This window comes from Poecilia reticulata, chromosome 14 (genome assembly GCF_904066995.2).
Source record: "Poecilia reticulata chromosome 14, P_reticulata-male-v2, whole genome shotgun sequence".
Lineage (NCBI taxonomy): Eukaryota > Metazoa > Chordata > Actinopteri > Cyprinodontiformes > Poeciliidae > Poecilia > Poecilia reticulata.
Window position 1 is genome coordinate 23,257,034 of NC_088843.1, and position 27,034 is coordinate 23,284,067.

A 27,034-nucleotide genomic window follows, 5' to 3' on the forward strand; every position below is an offset into this window, starting at 1 on the left:
AGGTATGTCTGTGATGTCAGCGTCCAAAGTTCACATTTCTACAGAAATCCCATGAATGTTCATGAAACATTGCAGAGATTCACCTTTGAGTTGCCATTTCCCTGAAACTCACTGACATTTAACTCACTGAGCTTCTGTACGTTGCTGGACTGTGATTTAATGCATTTAAACAGTTTTTCATTGGCAGAGATTTGATTTTAAGAAGCTAAAATCTGGAGCCAAATACAACCAATCAAATATTTCACAAAAAAAAACAAAAAAAAACTTGCTCTTAAAGATCCCAAGTTTGAGGCCAAGTATGAAGAAAGTTTGAAACGACGATCACATTTCATCAGTCCCTGTTAAAACTGCTGACCTGTGGAAGATATTGATTGCCTCCATCTCACCCTGAAATATGTTTGGCCGTTGGCTTGGTACCAGGATCCAATAAGCATCAGCTGTGGGCAGAGATCCAGAGGCAGCAGGAGCTGTTTTACCTGAATTAATCATTTTTTAAGAAGGAGCACAGCTGCGACTGCAGACACGTCCCACACTTCAAAAGTTAGGAGAAATTTGTTACACAGTAAATATTTATAAATTTTATAGCATTCGTTGTGGCTTTTTTTTTTTTTTTTTTTAAAGACTGACGTCTATATCTGTGTGAGAAAACAATGCATTGTGGGAAATCTAAAAACAATAAGTCTGGACATCAGCTCTTGTGGATGTCAGGTCAGTTTTTGGACCATTTAAGGGTGGAAGTTCCTTTAACGTTGCCAGATGTTCTCCATCGGTCACTGCATGCCTCCACCCTCCACCCGCTGCCTCCACCTCCACCTGTTTGCTTATTAACCTCACAGAAACAAGCATCTTCCCACCGTTCGGCTCGTTAGCGCTCAGCGCCGCAGGCCTCCACGTTAAGGCTAACGTGTAGTTCAATGTGGGAAAAGATTTAACAGGTGTGATAAAAAAAAAGTAAAAGATGAAGAGATTAAAAATATATATATATTTCATCAAAACATTGAAATAAATTACTAAAACAAATCTCTGCATTTGGCAGTTTTAAAAAAATAAAATAAAATCCCAGTTTAGTATTTGTATGTTTTTCATTTTAAAAAATAAATAAAATGAAAGAAAAAAGAATAGAAAGCCTTGTAAAATTCATAGTTTCATGACACATGCAATGTAAAATAGAGCAACAAAAAACATGATGAAATGAAATTGAAATATTAAAGTTAATAGAATTACAATGAATAGAAACTGCAGTAAAGTGTAAAATGTAGAAATCTAAAATAAAATAGATGAAATAAAAAAATAGAGTGAAACAAATCTAATTAAATAAAGGTAAATAGTGAAATATCTCTATATTGTTGGCTCATACCTTCCCTACTATGCATTTATAAGAAACATAGTGGAAGGCAATAAATTAAAATAAGTCATTTTTAAGTGATGAAAATATAAGTTAAATCAATAATTTGGAAATAAACACATAAAGTTGAATTAAAAACGTAAATAAAATGTAAGCAAATTATACATTTAAAAAATGAAATAAAATATAACAAAAACAAATTAAAATAAAATAACAATAAAATGGACAAAATTGTATGCAAATTCTGTTGGACAATATTTTTTGTCAAAGTAGGCAGCTTTTGGTAGCAAAATCTTTTTCTGGCAATAAATCAAGATAATTTCATTGCCTTAAAGGAAACAGTGATCACAGTTTGATCCAATGTGATCTCACTGCGGATGTTTCTGGTCCCCGCCTCCTCGTGGCTGGGCCCCACACACTTCTCCCTGATAGGTCAGCTCTCTAACCAGCAGCTGGGATGTTGGAGCTGATTTTTCTGAATCCTGCTCCGTAGTTTGCAGACGTTGCTGATTCCTGACAGCCTTTGAAGCCGAGGAGAAAACTGTAGCAGGAGATGAATTCCTGAGAGACACTCGTCCTTCTCCTCTTCCTCCATCTCTTAATTTGCTCACTCGGCTGCTCAGGGGAGGATGTCAGTGATGAAGAGCGAAGCGTTTACAGCAACTTGGGCGCAGGGAGCTTGTCAGCTCCACATCAGTGTGATGAAAGCCTCCTTGTCATTGGAGGGATTTTCCTTCACAGCTCAGACAGGCCTGAAGCAGAGCGCTCCCGCTGTGCCGTCCTCCATCAGAGCTGCCGTTTTCACTGCCGTAGACTACGTCAGCTCCAACCTCTCTGTTTGCAGATGGTAAAAAATCTGCAGACCGTATAAATGCTAAAAGCTGGAATCCGGAATGGTGACATATCAATTTAAATTGTACTTTGTTCCTTTTTTAAGTAAAAGTTACAAGGGAAATGCAAAGGTTTTTGGCAACTCAAAGACTGAACCAGGATTCCAGTTTAAATGTAATCTTTTATTAAAATAAACAAACATCTGTCTTGAATGCTCTTATGAGACTCTTGTGTAAATATCCTGCAGCCGTAGCAAATGCTGCCGCTTTGCTAAAGGCAACGGAAACAGAGTTGTTAAATGTTTTGCAAATGCAAACCTGGAACGTGTGATCTGTATTTTTATTCATCACATTTACCTTTGACACGCACAAGTAAGATGCTGGGCGAAAAAATGTTCCATCAGAAGACGCAGAATTAGGGAACAGGGTCAAACAGAGTGACAGTCATGTAGTTACATTTTCTGTGACAGATGTCATAATTAAAAATGAACAGAAGTCTTGATCATTATGGAAGTGTGCACATGGATTTATCATTTGCTGTTTTCTATATCAGGCATAGTTTGGTGTTGCGTTCAACTCTGGAGCATTTTTAACACAGATTTTCTTTTAAATGTTAACTAGTGATTCTTTGTTTTACACATAATGTTTCAGTTCTTTAAAAACGATGTTGAAATGTGTTTAAATACCGATACATGTTCTGCTGAAATGTATGGCTTTATCACAGGCTAAAATGGCCCAGTCAAAGTCCAGACTTAAATCCAGTAGAAAATGTTTGACAGTAGAACCTCTCCATCCAGTCTGACTGAGCCTGAGCTGTTCCACAAAGAACATTTCAAACTTTGATTTCTGGACGTGGAGAGCTGGTAGAAACATCCTGCAGCTGCAATCGCAGTCAAATCTGGTTCCAGTTCTCCAAAGTACCGACTAAAGGTTCTGTTTGCACGTCCACATCATGCATTTCAGATTTTTATTTGTTAAAAAAAAAAGTGATAAAACCATAAGTCATTTTTCTTTCACTCACATATAATCCCAGCAGCATGCACTAAAGTTTGACAAAACGTGTGTTTAGTATTTCTGCAAGGCAGAACGAAACTAAACAAGAATTTTATGAGGTTTTTTTTTTTTTAATCGGTGGACAGGACAGAAAAACGTGAGGATCAGAGCAGTTGTTTGAAAGGCGGCAGGCAGGACAGCACAGGGGAAAAATACACATTTTTAGACTGGAAAAAAAAAAGTGATGTGTGGCTTCAAAGTCTGTTCCCATTGTGTCTGAGCTCAGCTGAGTCCAGATGGCATGTAATCCTCTGGTGTATTGTAGTCTCTGTTGTAGGCCGCGCCTCGGTCCTTCCCTCCCTCCAGCGCTGTGTCTACTGTACCGGCCTTGTGTGTCATTCCACATCAGCATTCATTGTTCCTGGGAAGTAGCTGTGACATCCATGTGCTCCTGTCTGATGCCCGGCTAGGATAGCGAGCTCAATCCCATTAAGTGTGAAATGCATTCAGTTCCAGGAGCAAGAACAACAAATTCCCTCAAAGCATCCTGCATGTTTTCACCTCTTTCCTTCCTTTGAGGAATCAGACAAAAAGGCAAGACAGTTTGGCTGTGAAAAGAGAGCCTCGTCGATTCTAACGGAATCTCCTTCTTCCTCTTTCGCTCCTTTTGCTGTCGCCCGCAGCGGGAAGACTGTGAAGAGCGACAACGCCAAAGCCGAGCCGGAGGTGAAGAACGCCACGGCCGAGGTGAAGACGGTCCCCAACGAGGCTCCTCAGGCGAACGGCAACGAAAGTAAAGCATAATGTCCTCCAGCCGGGGCAGCGGCGGGGGGGAGGGGGGGAGGGGTGCAGGTTGGGGTGTGGGCTTTACAGGTTAAAAACGGGGGTGGTCACAGTCACTGAAACTTCAAAACAATTTCACACACACCACCCCACTACATTAGGAAAAAATAAAAAATAAAGCAGCAACTCAGAAGATATAAACTACAAAGAAAATCTGTGTTTCTGCCGGAATATGAGCAGGAGTGATAAACCTCATGCGACGCCTTAGTTCCCAATACATCCACCTAAATCAGTCACTGTAAAACATTAGGTATTCATACGTCATGTCACCCATTATTGTACGTAATAAGCAGATCAGCATCTTACATATTTTCTCTAGATAAACTTGGATGAACTGTAGCTTTACTTCACAGATTTACTGCCTTTAAGATGCACACAAATGTAAGACCGACTCTACTACTCTTTATGCAGTACTCTCATTATTGTGATGATGGATTATGGGTCTTATTTTTCCTTTGTCTGTATTTTTTGTTTAAATGCTGTTCTCACTGCCTATTTAGCTGTTTCTTAATGTCTTTATTGAAGCATGTGGGTTTGTTGCGAAGTTGCTGTATTTCTGTAAATTCGTATGTGATCGGGTTTTGTTCTTTTCTGCTTCTTAATCCTGTGTTTTCCTTCATCTCATCTTCACGCTCCCAAAAAATGGAAAAATGATTGTGAGAAATATTCACGTAAAAGTTAATGTCTTGTTTTTTTTTCCTCCTTAAGTCTGTTTGCAGGCTGTTTATACATGCATCTATCAGAGTTTTGTGAATAGTAATTTTAGTAAGCCAATTCCGATTTCTCTTCAGCAACTATAGATAAATGCATTCAAAATGTTTTTTTATTATTATTATTATTTTCTAGCTTTTTAAGACATCATTAATCAATTATATTTGGAGCAAAGGCAACATGTCACCACGCGGTGAAACAGGGCTTCACACACAAATATTAGCCAACTTTAGCTTCTTATATTAGCAATTAGCGCTGTTAGCATTAATAGCTTTATACCACAGTATAAAGATTCCTATCTTATCTTCAATCGCTTATCTTCAATCTGAGCCCAGAAGGTTTACATTTCTAAATTCAACTTGTTTTGTGGCAGAGATTGAATGCTTGGGAGGATAAAACAAAGCAACGTTACTGTAAAACTTTCAGCCTTCCTTTATTCAGAAGAAATTTCAATCCCTTTCTTTAAAAGTAGCAGCCAAAATGAGCTCAATGTCATTTTTAAACACTTTACTGATATTCAAAAGACTACTCTATAGACTTTAGTATACATCACTTAGTCTCAACTTCCATACTGAAGAGTGTTGCTGTTAGCACAACATGTGGGACATTAATTGGTTGAAAAAATATTGGATTTTTGAGTTTCCAATCCTCAGTTTTTCTTTTGGTTCATTTTCTGGCTTCAGACAAACAGCATGGTGGGTTTGGTCGCCATGCGTTGTTAGTGTCTTGCATTTGCTCTTCAAAAGCTGATTACATGTTTTATTTTATTTTTTAATAAATTATACAGTTAGAACATAAAATGTTTTTTGAGTTTTTCCCCCATAAGCCTGAAATTTTTAAGCCAAATCCTTTAGTTATCCACTCTTGTGTGTTAACCTGTATATGGACTCAATTTTCAGGGGGCCTTCATGTTTTTGTTTAGATTTTTTTTTCAGATCAGTTAAATCCCAACTTCATTCTTTCTGATTGGCTCCTATTAAATTCCAATTTTCATGCCTTAAATTGTTTTCATCTCTTAAATATTTTTAAAACTCTCCTTAAAATTCCTCATTAACCTTAACTAAATATTGTGTAGCCAAATATAATGGGCCTCGGATGAATATACATGAACTGGACCAATGAAAACCTGCACTGCAGGATGTAAATTATGGGAACCTCATTTAAAATCTACCATTTAAGTAATTTACTTATGTGAGTAAATTTACCTGTAAGCTCGTTACACTATTTGCAGTTCTCCATCTTGTATTAAAATACATGTATACGGACAAACTAGGTCAAAAATGTGTTCTACTCATGAATTAAGCTTTGTATCCCTTTTAAAATAAAGTGACAAATTAAGGTTTGTCTATAATTAGAAATTACCCATGCATTGAAAACATTTGGATTTGTACAATTTTTACAGTACAATAAGTTGTACAGAATATTATACAATATTAATTGTACAACTCTGTTCAATTAATTTTTTACAATTCCAGCACCAAGCATCAAAACATTTTGAACAAAAAATGTCATGTTTAATTCCGATTTTACTTTTTATAGAAGAACTAAACCCATCTTTGAGCCCATATTTACTGGGAGCTCTAAAATCAACCCATAGTAATTATTCTGGTTGGTTTCTTTCATTTGGAACTTTGCATTTGTAACAATTTGTTAAGCATTTGTACAAAATTGATTCACAAATATAGATATTTTCTGCAGGTGCACAAAAACATTATGTCCATAAAATCTCAATTGAAACCGGCGGTGTGACCTACTTTTTCATTAATCCAGCCGAGTTGTTTGTGGGCAGTCATTCAGTTCTGAGGTTTCATCATCAGATGGTCGGCTGATTCTTTATAAAAATGTCAAATACAGTAAAATTAGATGGTGGAATCCCGCTGACAGTAACATACCCGGTTCTGATGCAGCAGGACTCTGTGAATTCCACACCTTTATGTGTTCTCATTCGTTTTTGCATTTTGAGTTCTGAAAATGTACATGTTTTCCTTCTCTCTCACACGTGTGTCACATTTATCCTGAGGTTTCCTTAAAGTGGTTTTTACACATACTGTAGGTTTGGACTTTTAGTGACTTAAGAGGTTACAGACACATGGAGTCAGTTTGGACTGAGATGTAGTTGTTCTTATGACTCTTTTTAGAAATATAGATCCACGTGTGTTATGTCTTTGTATTTGGCTCCTCCATAGCAGGAGTTTGTTTTTTCTTTTATCATATTTATTGTTGACATAGTAACCGAATTCAACTGGAACTTTGGATATTTGCAGCTTCTTTTTTCGTTTTGTGGCATCAAATCTGAAGGGGCTTGTCTAAATCTGGTCAGGCAGTAAATTATTGAGCAGCGTATGTCATTTATTAGCCTTTCTATTGAATTGTTTTAAAGATCAGCCCATACAACTGCAAAAAAAAAAGAAATCGGTTTCACTTTTAGTTTTTCCTTCTAGCAGCTTTATGAAATGTGTGAAGTTTTAAATATGTTTTATTTGAAATTATTTTGACGGCAGCACCTTCCAAACTTATTGGCTCTCCTGGTAGAAAGTCTCAAAATTCATTTATCCAACCTGAAATTTCAGGAAATTTAATCAGTGATGAAAAAAAAAATCCCACCTTAAAAAAACATTTTTTTTTAACAAGTGTTGGTAACTCTTAAAATGATAATGAAATAAATGTACTTAATTTATTTACCAATTCTGTACACTGTTAAGCTGATCGTACTGTCAAGGAACATAATGCATAAGTTGAATATGAAGAGTCACAGAGGCCCGTCTCTATGGAAACTAAGAAAGATAACAGAACATGCTATTTATATAAGGTGGGTGTTAAAATTTTCAAAAATCTGGAAATGAATGATATTTCAAAGAAAAAAAAAGCGACTAGCCCAAACTTTTCAATATTTAAAAATAATTTTTTAGGATTTTTAAAAATTTGGTACAACTTTTTCCAAAGCTCCATTTTGATGTTCTTAAAAAGTGATAAAATAAAATAAAAACATAGAAATGTTCCCCGATGAATAAATCTTAATAAAGTAAAGTCTGGACTTTTCACTTTTTTCAGTGAGATCGGGTTACTGCAGGACATTTTATGCAGACCTTTTAGCATCTTTACTAAGGCGGCCAATAAATGTGAAGGTGCTGTTGCAAAAAAACTGTTGAACACAGTCAGGCGTGATTTCAGAAGTTTTAAACGGCAAAAATCTTTATTTAAAAATTGTTTCCAAAAAGTCCAAACTGTCACAAGTCCTAAAGATTCTGATGGCAAACCACCAAGCAGAGAGATATTCAGGTTTAGCTTAAACTGATGGAAAACAGAAGGTTCTGCCTGAGGTGGGAAAATCATCTTGATAAAAATGAGCTTGGTCTCTTGATAATAAAACATCTGCCTTTTTCTAAAATTCTGCATTTCAAAGATTAAAAAGGGGAGCAGAAGTCAGGTCTTTTTCTGTACAGTGTTGTTTCCCCCGTAGACTTGGAGCTGGTTCAGTGTGGATAGCAAACACACGAGCCTTGTGTGTTAGAGTTGAGCGTTTAATGTGATTGTGATGTAGCCGGTAGCGAGCGCCGAACCCGCCGTCAGCAGCTTAGAGACGTCCGGCTGAGTGCCTTTAGACTGAAAAACGACGCCATGCATTCCCTTCCTCTTGGTTTCTGTACTCCGAAGTTTCCCCTTTACTTCCTCCTGTCAGTTTCTTTTCTTTCGCTGCTCCATTCAGCTGTAAATGAAGCTTCTTCAAACCCTCTCCGATGTTCTGTAAGGCTGCATTATTCTGCTTCCTTTTGGACATTTTGTCCATTCATCCCTTTATAATAAATATTTCAAGGGAAAGACTATTGCTAAGAACCTTACTTTAACTTGGCCGCAGTCTTGTTTAAGGAAGGTTAGCCATGACCAAAAGTACACAGACTCAAACCAATGAAACGAATCAAAAGGAGATATTAAACGTTTTAACGCTCAAATCTAGCACCACGCGAAAACAGTGTGGACAACCTAAGAACATATAAATTATGTTTCCAGAAATGATCAAATTTGTCAGAAACAGCATGAATCATTTCCTTTTTCTTTTTTAAGATTTATTTTCTTCATGTTTTTATCCTTTTCAAATGTTGAGGAACTTGTTCTGGTCTCTTCTAAAACAAAACAAAAAATAGTTAACTGACTTAATTTTGCCTGGAAATGTGTGAAAAATGACATTTTGTCTTGTTTTGTTTTGCTTTTTTGTTTGGTTTTTCATGCCTTAAAAGTTGTTAAAATGTCTGGATTGATCATTTTTGCTGGTTTATGTGATTTTTTTTTGTTCTTTTTGTTCTTCATTACCCAGAACCAAACAGAAGGACTTGGTTCTGTTCTGTAAAATCCCGCTTTGCCTTTCTTTTTCTTGTTTTTCCTTTTTTTTTTGATCGGGAAAAGAAAAAGATGAAAATTTCATTCCAAGGTCCTGTGCTCACGTTACAGCAGAGGGATTTGTAACATCCATCATGCTCAGAGGAGCCTCCGCTGCCAGCAGCTGGTCGCCGTCATTGATCCAGAACTTTCTGTCCTCCAGTCTTTCTTTCCGTAAACAGCAGCTCAGTGTGCTTCTCCTCCGTCTGAGTGTCTGTCTGCTCACTATTCCCTGGTGTAAATACAGAATACTAACTGAGGACTGAAGGAAAACACATTTTGACTTTGCATTCTGTCAGAAATGTTTGTGTTCAATAAAATTAAAAGAAAAAAATATATATTTTGTGAAGAATGTATTTATTTTTGGTCTATTAAAACATAATGAGCTCAGCGTAAAAGAAAATGTAAGAAACAAACTGAAATTTTTGAGCAGATTTTGATCAGTATCTCCAGTCAGAAATGTTCTACATGTTACAGCAAAACTAAACCCAGTTTATTTAATGAAACTTTAATTTAATTTTACTTTTTTTTTCAGTCACATTTTATTCAAATTAATTTATTTTAAATAACCTAATATTTGTTATAAAGTTTTTAATATTGCCTGCAGCTTCTGGAAAGGGTGGATGTATTTTGATTCTGAATATATAAAATAAAAACATCTATATTAGAAAAAATCCATACATTTATTCAACATTTTCAAGTAAATCTGCTAATTACACAGAGTTAATTATTGCACAAGTTTGTTAATTTTCCTGTTCAACTCTTTATGAAATAAAACTGGACAACATTCAACAAGTTCATTTTAGAAGGTTAATTAGTCAGACTATCTGCAGCCAGCTGCTTTGCAGGCTGTTTCTAGTTTACCAAGCATATATTTAACAGATCAGTGAGCTCCTTTCTCTGCTGGGAATAGTTCCAAACGGCTAAATTTGCCATTCTTGTGAGTGAGGGGAAAACAGAGCACCCTACCTTCACCCGGATGACCTGCAGCGTAACGTATCAGAACCTCAGAGGTTCTGTCCAGTAACAGCTTCAGGTCTGCTGAGCAACAGAACCTCAACATGAAAACAGAATCCTGTTGACCTTCATATAATTAGACTTTAATATTTAAACATTAATACACATTTTAACATTCAGTTTGTACTTTTTATTCTAAATATACTTAGTCATGTCGCATGTGTTCAACTCCCATAACAGACGAGAATACAGAAACAGATGAGTATAGAACAACCCTCAGCTGTTAATGCTCTGCTTCAAGATGTGAAAAATTGAAACTAAAGGTTCTTTGGAAAATAAAATCAGAATTTCTACACAGGAGAATAATAACGATTGTTCCACTGTTAACATATTTATAATGTACATCCTTAGATTAAAATTCCTTCAGAGTAAAAGTAATGAAAAACAAAAGAAACATGCTTTGACAAACACATGAACAACTTACAGGGACTGATTTTTAACAGGGTCAAAAATCAGTGGTCAACACAAAAAGCGCATGGTCAACATGCACTTTTACATACTGACCACCAGAGGGCAGCATGGCCCCAGTTGTAACATAGGCCTAACCCTGAATGACTGATCTCGGGCCTTTTTTCGACACTTGGAGATAAATATTAGGATATTTTATTTAGCAAATATGACAGAAATTATTTATCGTAGTTGAGGTTCAGTGTGTTCATCAAAACTGTTGAGATTAAAATATTTTAGTTTTTCACTGGTTGAATTAGAATTTTTGAAACCTAAAAATTGCCTAAATGCATGTAAATTAAATGATACGTAAATTATCTTAAAAAAATAACCTAAACATAAGTTGCTTGTTAGACTGAAGCTCCTGTCATAAACTTAGTTATTGCTTGATGAATTGGGGTCATTTGTAATCTCCATTTAGACGTACCTGCTGACATCAGGAGCTATTTATCTTGCCTTTCCTATTTTGAAGTGGTTCTAAGTAAAATAGACTTTGATCTTGTGATATTGTGATATAATTATGCACATGTATGTCATATTTGAAAGGTTTTCTTGTTTATATCTGGTTTATAAATTCTAAAACATTCTATTCTAAACCTGAAGGATGCTGCATTATGACGCGTGTATTCAAATCCATTTGGATAACAATATAATTAAGCAAAATTTTGAAAGCAGCACAGCAAAAACCCAAAATCTTACCAGGTATTTTTGGTCTAATCTGTAGTGAAATAAGACAAAACTAAATTAGATATATAAAGTAACTTTTCAACAACATATAGGAACTTGTATTAAGCCAATATTTTCTTAATATTGATAAAAAATGACCAATTCCATGAGCAGATTGTATCACTAATATTATGGGAAAAATGCATTTCTTATAAGTGAAATTATCTACTGATAGAACAAGTACTTAATTATGTACTTAAAATAAGCTCCTATTTCTTGCTAAACAGTAACTTGCAAGTTAGTTTTGTCTTTTTTTAAGTGTATTAAGATATTTGCACTAAAAACAGAGAAAAATGCAGAAATTTCTTCTCATGAGCTTATTACATTTTACATATTCTTTGTTCCTTAAATGATAAATATTTTAAACCCAGCATCTTTCACATTCATCCAGTCATATGTATCTATAATTTAGATAGAATTTTTGAAAGCCTGATTTTTATTGATCCCATTGGATCTCATTTTAGTGCTGCAGTGCATTACTAAAATGCATTCCCTTCTTCTGTGGGCTAAAACCCAGTTTTTATTTCCTTTAATCTTCTTTCACCACTTGAACAAACATCGACTACATTTCCATACAAGTGCAGCAGCGCTCTGCTTCACAAGAGCAGCTAAATAAGATCTTCATATGGGTCAGGAGAACCAAACAATCCGCCGTCAGGCTCAAAGCTCCGTCTCATTCCTACGGAGACCGTCATCATTTCGCCCCCCCACACCCTCCCACCACCCCTCCAGATCTGCACACAGCAGATTAGGGTCCTTTCAGCCGCGCCGTCCCTCCCCCGGACGGCAACAATGCTGCAGTGTGCGTCTCTCTGGTCTCGGACCGATGCTGCACACTGATAACTACCGACACACAGCTCAGCCTCGTGGTTCTCACCTGTCTGATCTCACACACACAGAGTGAAGTCCTGTGTTAAGCTGTTCAACACACACCACTGTCTCATGTTTAAATAGGGCATTACTCACCGTGGAGTGTAAGGAGTTAATTAGCCAGTGCTGGTGGCAGTTTTTTGTCTTTGCCAAACTTTCCATGTGCAGCGCGTTTCAGCCATTAGTTCCCTTGTCAGAGAAAACAGCTACAAACGCATGTTGTAAGAACGCTGACCTGCAAGTCCAGCTCTGCCCTCCACAGATGCAGGCACGCTTGACAGAGACGAGCAGAAAGCTTCAAAAGGCAGCAGCACATCTCCCACAATTCACAATTCAATTCAAAGCTACTTTATTTATCCCAACGGGAAATTAAATGTTGTTGTAACTCAGATGATCCGAGTTTCTTCAGAGTCGATGTGGATGGTGATGCTGTGGAACAATCTAGAGTCAAAGCAGCTTCAGTTATTACAGCTAGAAACCAGAGATCAGGCTGAAATCTGACTGTAGGGATGAACTCTGACCTGAGACGCATGGAGACGACTACAAAGTCGGCCTTCTGTCATCCGAAGAAAATCTCCAGGATTAAATGACTAACAAATAAGAAACTCTTCCATGTTTGTGGTTAGTCGCATTGATCGACTACAACACTTTTTTCACAGTTGTGCCTAAAAAAACTCAGTCCTCCAGCTGCAGCTGATCCAGAACGCTGCTGCAGGCATTCTGACTAAAACCAGGAAGACGGAGCACATCACATCACCCAGATCTAAAGGCCTGACGCTCACTCCCTGCAGCTCAGACAACAGAATCATTCAATTACACATTACACATATATTTGATGATGATAATCCTTAATGATGACATTTGACAAACTGGTCCTGCTCTGCATCCATGAAACCTCCTTTTCAGCTCCTGTGGGGTCAGAGGTCACAATTCTGGTGTAACTTGAGTTTTGGTAATGCCTTTCTTCCGTGGTCAGCTCAGGCGGATGGTGCAACGGGAATGGTTAAATAGCCCTCACTGTTAATGCTCCGACTGTGTAACAGGAGGCGTCTGAGGTTTTCCTTCTGTGCCTCGAAACAATCATTTATTGATGTGTAAATGTTTGTTTAGTGACTTCATTTAGTTCAATTATAGATGGGATTTTTAAAAAATGTCTCCCTGAGAGATTACGCTCCTGCAATAAAAGCAGAATTTTTTTTCAAGGTGTTTTACTCTCAATCGGAGGAGCCAATAAGGGGTGCTGTAGGTCTCTGAAGGATTGCTTCTAAAGACATGTTCCTCACAGCTTAATGTGATGGGAAAACTCGCCTGCCAGCATCAGAAACTCTCTGAAACAGACCGTTCCTAATTTTATTTCAGATTTTATTCCCATCTTGGCAGAATGAGTACCAAGTCATTTTAGTGAAAAGAGAGAGTTCTTTCTTCTGACTGAAATAAACACATCTACGCCAGGGAGACGAATCTTTTTATGCTCATGTTAATCTCTCAGTGCTGGTTATCCGACTTCCTGTGCTTTATGATAGTAAACATGTTTAAATGATTAAACTTTTACTCTTCTCTTAGGTACCGACCTGGTTTCCTTTCCCCGTCTGCTGTAAACACCGAACCGCCGTCACTTGAGCTGAAGTGATTGGATGAAACAGGAGGCCGTGCTTCCCGTCAAACTCAGCTTTGTGGAAAAGATTAGAAAGCAGTTTGGAGTTTAGCAAACCTTGAGCTGCAGCTCGGTTTGAAATAAATCTAAGATGATGTTTGCGCAGTGGAACCTTCTGCTCTTTTCGTCCTCCTTCCTCCCAGATTTCTGGGGAACAATCATTTGAGAGATGTTTGTTCTCCGGTTCTGCTGAGCCACGTCTCACTTTCCTCATTTCCAGGCCGCTCCTGCCGTCACGGCTTCTCCTCCCCCCACTTTGCCTGAGCACAGAGGCAGCCAAGCGTGCATACCGATCCAGAACACTCTGCTTCATCTCTGTTTCCCAACCTTTAAATCACATCCGAGTTGCATCACAGCAGATGAGCAGACTGACTTATTCCGTTCCCATGCTGAAAACTTTATGTTTCTCTCAAGCCTTCTCCCGGAAGCCACAGAAAGAGAACGTCCTGCTCATCGGCAAGCTGCCCCGTCAGGAGACGTGGGTGTGTTTACTACGCAAAGTCATTGATCACAATAAGAAAATACATTCGTTTTATTGGGATTATATGGAATGGAAAACAACATCTTAGAAAGAAAATAGTCGATGCAACATTTTCTTTTCAGTAATGTCAATAGATTCACCTCCTTTAATGTGACATAGAAAACTGAGACAACTAACACGACAAATCGGATTTATGGCTGAGCTACAAGAAGAAAGACAATGTTGAAAGAAGTGAATAAGAAGTCTTGTTCCTGGAAAGAGACATTCACCTCAGACTGCACTAATATGAACATTTCTGCTTTTCGTGAGATGAACCACACATGCAGGAGAGCTAACCTTGGTCCCCATGGCCACCACTGGCTTCTCCTTAGCAGAAGAATGAGACCAGGGAGGAAGCTCAGCTTTCAACAGGAAACCGTCCCTGAACATACAACCACAGATGAAATGGGATCATGAGCTGCTTTTTATAAAGTTACACAGTCAAAAACTAACAGAAATAATTTGGATCACAGCCTGTCAAGTCACAGTTTCACCGTGTTATTCATTCATCTATAAATGTCACATTTTTTAGATAAATATTTATGTAGCAAGCCAAATATTTACTTTGGAAACTAAAAATGTAGTAAACAAACTTAATTTTCTTGCTAACTAAATATTTAGTTCCAAACTAAATTTAGTTTGGAGTTAGATTTTCATTTCAAGCTAAACATTTATCTTGCAAAATAATGAGCTAAATATTTAGTTTGAGGCTAAATATTTAGCTTGGAGCTAGATATATTTAGCTTGCTGAATAAATTTTTGTCTTGGAACTATGACATTTATAAATAATACACAACCTGGGGAAAATTGACCCCACGTTGTTTTCTCTTACGTCAGGCCAAGTAATCTAAAGCATTGCTGTTACTTTGTGACTGTAACATTACAAAATAACACCCCAGACTGGATGATTCACATGAACTGGACTTCGACTGATTCATGTGTCATGGTGGCCTAGTCAAAGTCTAGGCATAAATGTAACAGAATCTGTGATAAGACTTACTATTCCAACACCCTTTCCATATAATCTGAGTTTGTAATATTTTGCAATGAGCGATTGGCTCAAACTTCCATCTTAGCATATGCAGAGGTGGTAGAGACTGGCAGCTTTAACTGCAGCAACATGTGTTTATAAAACATTTAAATGATGGGACTGAACATAAATAGATGTCACCTTTTTCAGATCTTTGATTCTAAAACAAAATGGGTTTGCAGCTATGTTCTGGAGTGTGTGTTGGGTTGGGTTTGTGGATCGGCATTATTAATGAGGTCAGACACTGACTTGAATGAATGGATGAGTGAGTGAAAGCTTGTGCCAAAGTTGTGGATTCAGTTTTTGTTTTACGATGATGAACTCGCTTCCATTTGGAGCCCAAATAGAAGCTAAGCTAATCAGTCAGTGTAGAAATTAGGATTTTATTTAAGAAAGAATTACTTCTTAAGAATGGACCCAAAGCAAATGTATTTTTTTTAGATTTGCAAGTGAGATTATGCTTCCTCAAAGAGAAACACGTTTACTTCATCTTTACAGTGCTGTATAATAAACATGGCTAGCACCATAAGATGAGTGCAGGAGGAAATGTATGGCCCCCATGCAGGAAAACACTACAGTGAAGTGGCATTCTGTTTTTTCAGGATGACCAGTGACCCAGATCCCCCCCCAGTTCTCCCACCCAGACCCCTCCCGTCCCCCCACCTCCCCCTGCTAGATCCCTCTGTGTTTCTGTATCCTCTCATTGCTCCGGTTCTCCCAGAGAACATCACCAGGAGTTTCAGCAAATTACAGAACTCGTGCTTTTTGATCAGGAAATCTCCAGAAGAGAGGAGGGGTGGGAGGGTGGGGGGGGGCTTCTTCTTCAAAGAAATAACTTCCCACTTCACTTCTTAAGCTGAACAAAAACTCCTTTTAAATGAATGGCTTTTGCTCACAGCGTGAGGCCGCAGCTGGCAGCATTGTTGCCCACTCCCGTCCTCTGGTCATGGAGCGGACATGCAGATGATGAAGGGATGAGAGGGACGGGGGGTGGAGGGGCGTGAACAGGTACACACATGAAACAACTGCAATTATTGGCCTGATTCCTCTGACAGTGGTCGATGTCAAACTGGAGAAGGTGTGGACTGGTCCATTTACCTGTCCTTTTGTTATTTCACTTCCTCTGATGTCTTTTACTTTGAAATCATCAAATAATGTGGAAACAGCAGAACATGCTATTACTTTACTATGTATGTATGTATGTATGTATGTATGTATGTATGTATGTATGTATGTATGTATGTATGTATGTATGTATGTATGTATGTATGTATGTATGTATGTATGTATGTATGTATGTATGTATGTATGTATGTATGTATGTATGTATGGATGGATGGATGGATGGATGGATGGATGGATGGATGGATGGATGGATGGATGGATGGATGGATGGATGGATGGATGGAAGGAACATCTGAAAAAGAGACTTTGTCACTAAATTGGCATCTGGTAATGAAGTAAAGAACCTCTGTGTTGTTTTGACCAGAAAGTGTCTTTTAAATCCCATATTAAACACGTTTCTAGGAAATTAGGGATTTTTTTTTTCCAGGAGTGATGCTGAGAAACTAGAGACTAGATTACTGAAATTCTTAGCTATCATAAAGTCCATAAAATTTTAGAAAAGTAGCAAAAGTTCTGCTGAAAATGAAAAAAAGAGAGATGTAGTTATAGCCTCCCTTCGTTGGCTCCCTGATAAATCCACCATGAAATTTAAGATTCTCCGTCTCACATTTAGAGCTCTCGGTGATCCGGTGTTCTGTTTGGCTGTGTTGCGTCTGAGGCAGCTGTCCTCCTGTTAAACGGGAGTCTTTCCTCTCCACTGTCGCGACGTGCATGCTCTGTGTGAAGGATTGCTCTAAAATCAATAACTTGATAGTCTGCTGGGTTTTCTTAAACAGAAAACTCTTTAAATCAGTTTTCAAAATGAACTGAACTTGATGGCTTTTTGTTAACTCTTGTGGTTTTCCGTTGCAGCTGTCGTCCATCTGCCTCAAGGTTTGGCTTGTTGTGCTTTTACAGCTGATAAATGGTGATTACTTTTGCCTTTTTATCACCTCAAACCAGTTTGTCCTCTCTGCTCTGACTTTATGCCATTTTCATCCACACAGACCATGCTTTGTAAACCTCAGACACGGTTGTGCTGGGAAAATCTGGCACCAACGACCGTGTACAGCTCGAAATCTCTGAAATCCAGTTTCTTCCTTATTCTGAAGCTCGCTCTGCACTTGGCTGGTGATTACATCATTCGTAGTACCTTGTAGCTCTATCAAAACTGTGATGTTGCCAGGCAACTTCTAGGATGCGTGAATGAAGCATAAGATCTAAATCTCTCATTAAGTTCTTTTCTGACTTCGACATCTTTGAGGCGTGTTATTGCTTAGCATGATGTTAGTTAAAATGAAGCCACATCTGCATTGTTGCTCTGTTTTCTGAGAAGATGTTGAAACTGTGCTGGAAGGCCAGAGAAGTGAGTGGGAAATGTGTTTTTTGGGGGTTTTTTTTCAATCTCAGTGGAAGTTTTTATAAGAGTACGCCTAACCTGGCAGTTAATTATCAACCTAACTCGTTTTTATTGCTCTGTTAAACCTTTAAACCATGCAACCAAGTAAAGTGAGTTAGAAATCAAGACCAGAGGGATAAAAAAGAAAACTTTTATTAAAGTCATTATAATCCTTTCTATAGCAGATTAAAGTTAATATTTTCTAACCAGAAAAGATTAACTTTATCATGGGCTGTCTAAAGTTAGACACCCCATGGTAAAATAAGGCTATATGACATTTATGCTACACAAACTTCAAACCTTTCAGCTTCTATGACTGTGTAATATGTGGCCACTTGACCAGTAAAAATAAATGAAATCTATCAGCTGGTGAGGACGTTTTCTCCAAATGCCCCCACAGAAAACATTTGAAGGTTCGGGGTGAAAAACCGATACTATTCATAATTCATCCACCGCAAAAAGAAAAAAAAAGAAAGAAACATGTTGATGCTGCCACCATGTTTTACTGAAGGCATAATGTTCTTTTGAGCACTTTGTTGTTAACCCCATTACATGATGCTGCCGCCACCATGTTTTTTTGAGGACATTATATTCTTTCGGTGGAGAACAGTGTTGGTTCTTAGTTTTTTTTTTTTTTTGAGTGTTAAAATTAAAATAATTTTAAAATAAAATAAAGTTTCAGTTTACAAGGTGATTGCAATATATATATTTTTAAATTTTTTAATTGTTTACTTTTTTATCTAAATTGTCCAGGGTCTCAAGTTGGAAACATTTAGTGGCTGAGACCTTACATTTTCAAGTCTTCTGTTTGATTTATGCCAGTGATACATGTAAGCGTTTTATCTGTCATTCAGCAGTTCTAACAAGATCCCATGGTCTTGACTGAAGTTACAATACTGTTTAAAATGAAACGTGTATTTGTGTCATCCTGCATGATTCCCTCACAGACACTGGAAACCGAAGACTGAAGTGATGAAGGATTAGCTGTGAGGGGCTTCCCTGCAGTGACCGGGCCTTCTGGTTTTACCAGCACTGTAAGGTGATTACTCTGTCGTTTGCCATCGGTCCACTGGTTAAACACTATGGACACACAAGCTTGGCTGGCCCTTCTATGTACAATAGGAATGAGAGTTTTTACATGCCTTTCGTTTCCCAGCAGAACGGGGAAAAAAAGGAGAGAAAATGATAAAGAAGTTTGTATTCGGGCTTCCTTTACAGCATCGCTTTCCCTGCAGTTCATGGCTGCCTGTGGGGGAAACTGGGGCTACAAAACAGAAGTAGCTGGTAAAGCAGTGAAACGTTCTCATTCATCTCTGTAAATGCAAACGAGCAAAGAAAGTGTGGAGCACAACATTTCATCACAGAGTAATAACATCTACACATCTGGTTTGACTTCTGTACAAACATGCAAAAAGAAAAAAAGAAAAAAACAAAACAATTTAAGCATGACTTATTAAATACTAGTAATAATAACAATAAATCTAATTATTTTATTAATTCAATAAAAGATATTTTTTTATTCTTGTAATCTGGACACACTGCCTGCTTTAGATGGAAAGAATCTCCTAAGAAAGAAATCTTCTCTAGTTTTGGTTATTTTGTCTTTTCATTGTTTGGAATTTATTCATTTTATTTCTAAAGTGCAACAGAAGTTTTTTTTGTTAGTGTAGATTGAGTTAAACCCTGTAGAGCAGAGCATACCTTGTTCAAATTTTGGAGGGTGGCTCTGCTAGAATGCCTCTCACAAGATGGCAGTGATACTGACGAATGATTCACACGACATATGTTAAAGCTCAACAACCAACAGGTAGGAGACTCTGTGCAATTTTTGACTAAATTAAGCTTTTTTTTTTCTTTTTTTTTTACATTTTTGCTTTTATGTGTCTAATTTGCAACAATACACAAATGTTAGAGCAAACATTAACATAAACTATATTGTAGTAGCAGCAGTACTAATTATTTTTGTTTTGTGTTTTACATAAAAACAATCAGATCAATGCATTCTTTTTATATAAGCACCATGACCCTCTGAAAAAATGTGTTTTACAGTAAGAACTTTGTTTAATTCGAACCATTTAGGTCTTGTCATCCCGACCTGTCCAAGGTGACCCCGCCTCTCGCCCGGAACGTTAGCTGGAGATGGACACCAGCAACCCTCCCGAACCCACTAAGGGACAAGGGTGTAAAGAATATGGATGGATGGATGGATGGATGGATGGATGGATGGATGGATGGATGGATGGATGGATGGATGGATGGATGGATGGATGGATGGATGGATGGATGGATGGATGGATGGATGGATGGATGGATGGATGGATGGATGGGTCTTGTCATCCCCTGCATTTTTGCCATACAAAATTTTGTTTTTGTTTTTTGTTGGTTTTGTTTGTGGAGTTTCTCCGTTTCTTCGTGTGTTCTGTTCATGCAATTAGATTTTGTTCAGTGTTGTTATGATTTGTGGTCTCTTAATGTCTCTGTTCAGCTCCTGTTGTTAATTTGCCAGTTTCTCTCAGTCCGTTCTCTTCCCTCCCCGCTGCACCTTGTCAGTAATCAACCACCTGCCTCTCGTCAGCAGTCACCATCCTTTGGATTTCAGCTCCTGGTCTGTTCGCTGCTTGGATCCATGTCCTGGGTTTCTCCTGTAGGTTCATTATTTTTAATCATTTTCACTGAAGTTTCATTCCGTTTTTGGAACATTTGACTAGAAAAATGAGATTTAAAGCAACACAGATGTCACATTTATGTTCTATATATTTGAATATTACTAACATGTTCATTAAGTTTAGTAGTTGAGTTCACAAAGTGAAACACATTAATATGATTAATTCCACGCAGACTGATGTGTTCAAGTCTTTATTGCTGGAAATTATGATTTTCTGCTTCCAGCAAATGAAAACACAACAGTTGACATTGGAATATTACATCAGACCATAAAAAATGTTTTAAAGACAGAAATTTGAGCTGAGTGAAAAGTATGGTTAGAGGTTATTTTAAAAGTTACTTTTAAACTAATAAGGGAGCCTGATTGGAAGTTATATTCTCAATGACAGAGTGACTCTACATAAAATTAAGAGCCATTTGATTTTCAGGACATTCCTCACTCAGAAAGTAATTTATTGGTTCATGTATTTAGTCAATTATTTGTTTCTTCAGGTCTTGTCTAATTTGAAAAACCTGCAGACAAGTATTTATCAAATGAAATAAACACTAGTGTTAAGGCAGTAACTGTTTTCTAACACAATAAATCTTTATATGTATTTTTTCCTTTTTGAAAAAAAAAAAAATTACCGTCTTTCTTTGTAGACTTCATTCTCCATTTCACGACTAGTTCTTTTATTCATTGCAGTGACGTGAGATGAATCTGAGTCCACGTATTTAGCAGTAAGTTAGCTTTTCTCTGGGCGTTTTGGCCCAGCAAAGACGTCTGTGCAATCTCCTGTGAGAGGAAAGAGGCTATTAAGCAGCTCTTCAGGAAAGGAATCAGACTGAGAGCTGCTGAAAGCAGGCAGAAAAACAAATCCACACTGCTGGTGTAAACTGGAGAGTGGGAAGGAGTGTTTGTTTGGTGCCTTAAATCGGATTTATTGTAAATATTTGTGCATGTTGAAAGGGAAAAAAAGAAAATGCTGTTTCTGTTTTAATATACAGACAAAAATGGTGTCTGTGCTCCAACATGTGGTTGATATCTAGCCCAGTCAGAAGGCTAACCACAGGCCTCGGCATTCAAACAAGATTTCTGCTCATTCTACTGCTAAGAGACAAGACAACCAGAAAATATGGCCGCCAGTAAAGACTGTGAAACATTACACACAGACGTCCCATTTAACAGAGAATAAACTTAATCTTAGTGTTGAAGTACAGCAGGTTTAGTCTTGTATGAAGCTTTAATCCCAACAAAATATAGCACTATTTGTTTCTTGAAGTAATTATTTTAAATTCAAATTGTTTAATAAAGATGGTTTTAAAGCTGACTTTAAAAAGAATAAATGTTTAATGTTTTAGGTTGGATAGAAATATCTTTTAATAGAACAACAAGGAAGAATACAAGAATGTGCAATAAGAGCAAATTTATTGCATAAGAAAAACTGTAAAGTTATCAAAACTAGCATACTCTGATTCAAAGGGGCAATTTAAAAAATTGTTTTTTTTGCGAGAAAAAAAAACAGACTTTTTCCAAGAATATGGAAAAACTGAGAAATTGCACCAGGGATGCTATTAATGTAGCTGACAAAATCATTTTGTCAGTAATTGACAAAATGTCAGTTTACCGAGTGAGTAACCAATGTCCTTTTTTTCCTTTAACAAACCTGATTCTGTGATTACTGTGGCACTAAAATCCAAGATGGCGTCGCCCACCTTCTAGTGATGCTGCTTGCATTGTGTCAGGTTGGAGGGACGTGACGTCGCTGTTGGCTGTTTAGCTCACAGTAGAAGCTGATTAAATGCTGGGCAAATAATGCAAATATGTGGATTTTATTTGGGAAGACTTAAACTCCTCAGTGTTGTTAGATGTAGAATAAAGAACAACACGGGAGTAAACAACAGAACAGTTTTAAATCATAAATAAACAGATGAGACGTAGGGAGATTATGGTAACAAAAGTCAATTGGTAGTTTAAGTATTTCTTCTCTACAAATGAATCTAAAAGGAAACATTTCAATACTATAAACTAATTACAATATCGGTTTTTAATCTTAACCTTCAAAAGATGTTGCATCTGTTTGTCTGTGGTGGTATAAAAGTGCGTTGAGTGAAATCCCTTTGATTTATACTGTCGGTCTGCAGCTCATAAAGACGGAGCGGAGCAGCGACTCGCTCCCCTAACATCCCTTCTTCTCTGCTGCCGTTTCTGCTTTTTCCAGAGCAGAAGATCAGCTGACAGTGAGTGAGTGTAAATGGGTTCAAATATGTTAATTATTAATGAGAAAATTACCCCACCGTGGTCCGTGTGGGGTTTAGTGTTTGTCTCAGCAGCTTTATGGTCAAAACACTTTTCCCTGTGACCTCCCAAAGCAGAACAGATTCAGATCAGACAGTTTGGAAGGATGTAAGGAGAAGTGAACAGTTTATGATATATTAAGGATAATTAAGTGATTTTCAATAAGATGCATAAAAGTATCCTCTTCCTTTGGGGTCTTCACAAAGGACACTTTGAAGACTTTGACTCTTAAACCTGCGAAAATGAGAATACACACTTTTATCAAGATGACCTGAGATTTTCCTCCCATCAAACTTTCATCAGCTAAAAGAAAAATATATTTTTTAAAACAGAATAAACTTGTCTTTATTCTAAACATCTGCATAAACCTGACAACTTTTGAAATCAAAATAAAAAAAATATTCTGAAAACTCAAACAAGTTCACTGGTTACAGCTTTTCATTTAGCAACAAGAGCATTTCTCATTCAGAAATCAAATCAAATTGTCCCTGGTGTTTCCCTTTCCCATAGATGTGACGGGATGCAGAGGCCCAGTGTGGCGTCATGCTGTTCTTCAAAATGGGAAACACAGGCATGGAAGTGTCTGCTCTGTTCAGATGAGATGAAGTCGGAGTTCTCCAGGAGTAAAACAGTCCAGGTGAGTCTGGTCTGGAAGAAGTTATGAGTATTTAATAAAAGCTCACTGTTAATTATGTTGGAAGATCTGTGATGCGGTGAGTCTGTCATCTTTGAAATATGTTCATGTCAACATTGTCCTGTTGTTGCACAGAGCTGTAAGCCTGAGACGAAGCTGCAGCATCTCAGTGAGGACAGTCGGGGAATACACACGCATGACGGTCACCAAATTCCTCACAGTTCTCCCCAACACACACACACACACCTTAGATTACGTGAAACTGTAGACAAAATAACTTTTTCAAGCCTTATTTTTTGCCTTGCTTCTCTGCACCTCATCCATTTTTTTAACAACATGCAGGATATTACACTACAGCAGTACAAGGGCGCATTCATTATTTCACTGTACAATGAACGACCCAGGTTGTTTTCTTCAAGGATAAAGTCACTTGTTTACCAGAGTCGCATCGATCACTGGGTGGTGGTCACATTTATCAGCTTGTTGTTTTCGGTTTGTCTTGATGCTAATGTTTTACAAAATGTTTACATCCTTCCACAAACTTCAGTTTATCTGAACTGGATTTCATGTGACAGACCAACACGGCATGGTGCAGAATGGAAGCGGTGGAAATGGTCAGAACCAGCTGCAGGTCGTTTGGGTCGCGATTCTATTAGTTTCTATTAGTTTAGAGACTGAATTGGTTTTCTGGTTCCAAAACTTCTCAATTAGATCACACGGAGAGAGCTCTTGACATTGACTAGGCCATTCTAGCACATTAACATGCTTTAAGGAGAAGCATTTGATTGTTTCTCTGGTTGCATGTTTATGGTTGTTGTCCTTCTCAACCTCATCTGTATTGTCGCCTCTGAAAGGTTTTCTTCAGCTCCATCCATATGATGAGCTGCCCCGCCCCACAGCATGATGCTACCACCACCATGTAGGACTTTGGAGCCAGTGTGTGCAGTGGGAAGTAGTGTTATCTTTTCGCTATGCGCAGCATCATGCATGCTGACCAAAATATGTTTTTTTTTTGTTCTCACTCATCAATTGTAAAATCCCTGGATTAGTTGACTTTTGAATTTAATCATTGAAATGAAAATGTTAAAGGCTGTGAATATTTTTGCGAGCCTTTACAATTATGGGGATGCATTTTCTGTGAATAAGAGGGGAAAACTGTATGAACAGTTATGTTTTCATTGTTTATAGTCAGTAAAAAAGTGTCCTGTTAATGATTCATTGTCAGTTTAAACATCTGACTGTTATAATTTCCATCTTATTAACAACCACTTGACGTTCATTAAGAGATTGGCTGCTGTGTCTTGGATCAGGCGTACTCTTCACCTGAAACTGACCAAACAGTTTGAATCCGTGGGGTTTGCCATTCCTTTGCTATTCAAGACAACAGATTTATTGATCCACAGGATTCTCTTAAGCGCTCTGGTTTGTCCTCTGGGGTGCAGCTGAAGGCTTGGAATGGAGAAGTAAAGAGGCACTTGATAAATAAAACACCTAGGTCAACAAAGCCATTTCACCCATTAACCTGAAGCAGGTTTGGGCTTTTTCTGTCTGCGTGTGGAAGTGAGCAAACCTGTAACTTTGGTAAACACAAAGAGCGTGGTGATTCAGGGGTCAAGGAAGGTTTAAATGGACATGGTTTCCCTCTGAAGAGAAGATTTAATTCTATTTTTTGGGAATATGTATCCAATTCTGCTTCAACTTGTTCACCACTTTTGGTTTTTGCAGAAATTTCAGTCAACAATTTGAGCATAAAAAGCTTGTTAAACTTCTGATGCCTGCTGGTTGTGCTTCACTGAAACTACATTATGAGTTTGAGAACTGGGGTGAAGCAAAGATTGAGCTGCTTTCGGCTTTGCACATGAGCACATGGTGACCGAAAGGCACCTCCTGACCAAATCCAGTGGAGGTCAGAGGTGGAGGTCAGAGGTGAGTGAGGCGTGGCCTCTGTGCCAGAGACGCCCCCGGGTTTACACAAGTGTAAAAAGAGTCCATTCAGCCGGGCTTCATGGGCAGAGTTTCACAAAGGTCCTCTGTGTGGGGCCTGCACCCCCCAACACACACATACACACACGTACACAACCTTTCCAAGCACCATGTCTACACAGGATGCAGACAATGGGGGTGTTTTTGGTGTGTGTGTCAGCAGAGCCACGTACATCTTAACCTGAAGCCAGTTATAGAAATATTCCTCAGGAAATACTAATGTTATTTTATATAACATTTTCTCAAACATATCGCCATCATCATCAATAAATGTGTTTTTTTTGTGCTAATAATAACTAGATGAAAACTAAAAACGTCACCCTGGGACCAAAACAAAGAGGGGAAAAAAATGAGGAAAAAAAATCTGGATCAAATTAAATCCAATCAAATCTGATATTAGTAGAGGAACAGTCTGAAAACAACCACAGATCAAATGTTTTCGGGTTGATTCAACAGAAAAGACTTTTAGTTTTTATATTGTTAGTACATTTATTTGGGTGATCATTTTAGTTTTTGAAAAGATAAATGTAAAGCTAAAGTTTCCACAGTTATTGCTTTTAAAATTTTTCATTTAAATTTAAAATTACATGTATTTCATAGAGAACCAAACAGATTCCGATTTCTGGTTTTTAAAATTGGAAAAAGGAACATTTGGTAGACATAATTTGCCTAAAGACAATTCGACAATGCAAGATTGAATCTAATGAAACTAATTTAAAAAATAAAATAAAAAATGTTGATCCATTTTGGTCAAGGTATGACTAAAAATTGAAACGTGTGGTCAGAACCAGAACTGGGATCTGTTCCAGTGATTCTCAGTTTCATGTCAATAAAGTTTCAAAGGTCTTAAAAGTTTCTGTAAAACCAGCAGGCCCAAATAACCTTGAACAGAAAAACCAGCATCAGATATTTAATGACATATTCAACATGCTTCATATTTCAGTTGAAGTGTTTGAGAAACTCCTGACTGTCCAGGACCAGCTGATCAGCAGCTATAATGTCCCTGAAATGTTTCTGATTACTCTTGTTAACGTTAGACGGTGAGATAACTGGAACCAATAGTAACTTCTAAACTATATAAACTCGATGTATAACCCATTTTACGTTGTATGCGTCTTTACAATGCAAAATCTGTAAAAGTTCTGACTTCTAGCATCTCTGTGTGGCACTGAGTCCCAAACCTCATTCATCCCAAAAATATGGGTCACACAGATGCCTTTAATTAGAGCTCGATAAGAAAGCTGGGCTCGTTATTTTATCTCTTGATTCTGTAAATGCCGCAGATATTAGAAATATTTAAAATCATCAAGAGGTACAGATTTAGATTCACAGCAGCAGAGTGTTTGTTTGAATAACTTGGAATTGTTTGGTGCATGGAGGCTAAATGTAGCACATGTAACATGTAACACACTGCAGTGGTGTTGCTCTCAAGTGCCTTTTTAATATTTCAGGATATGCATAATATTTAATGCATTTGAATGAAAAAAGAATGGGAGGCTTCTCAATCTCATAAATAATTGTATACATTGAATGAAAAAGGGCCACACATTATGTAGTTTTTAAATTCAACCCAATTTAAAAACTTCCTCTGCATTTGAAGACTAAATAATTA

At 37.6% G+C, this 27,034-nt stretch overlaps 1 protein-coding gene and 1 long non-coding RNA gene across 8 annotated transcripts in view; one reads left to right on the forward strand and one right to left on the reverse strand.

Annotated features, from left to right (window-relative positions):
• ncam1a (neural cell adhesion molecule 1a) overlaps positions 1-9,432 on the forward strand; it is a 289,625-nt gene extending 280,193 nt beyond the window's left edge. For all 7 annotated transcript variants that reach the window (XM_008428576.3, XM_008428580.3, XM_008428582.3 and 4 more), the window contains one exon: positions 3,852-9,432. In XM_008428576.3, the coding sequence (XP_008426798.1) occupies positions 3,852-3,972 (121 nt within the window). In that variant the 3' untranslated portion in view covers positions 3,973-9,432. The remainder of the gene's footprint in view (positions 1-3,851) is intronic.
• Positions 9,433-9,760: 328 nt separating this feature from the next.
• On the reverse strand, positions 9,761-14,456 carry LOC145554900 (uncharacterized). Its single transcript, XR_014090946.1, has 2 exons — positions 13,923-14,456; positions 9,761-13,825 (listed from the first exon to the last, which is right to left on the reverse strand). It is a non-coding gene; the product is annotated as an uncharacterized LOC145554900 (long non-coding RNA).
• Between the last annotated feature and the right edge of the window lie 12,578 nt (positions 14,457-27,034).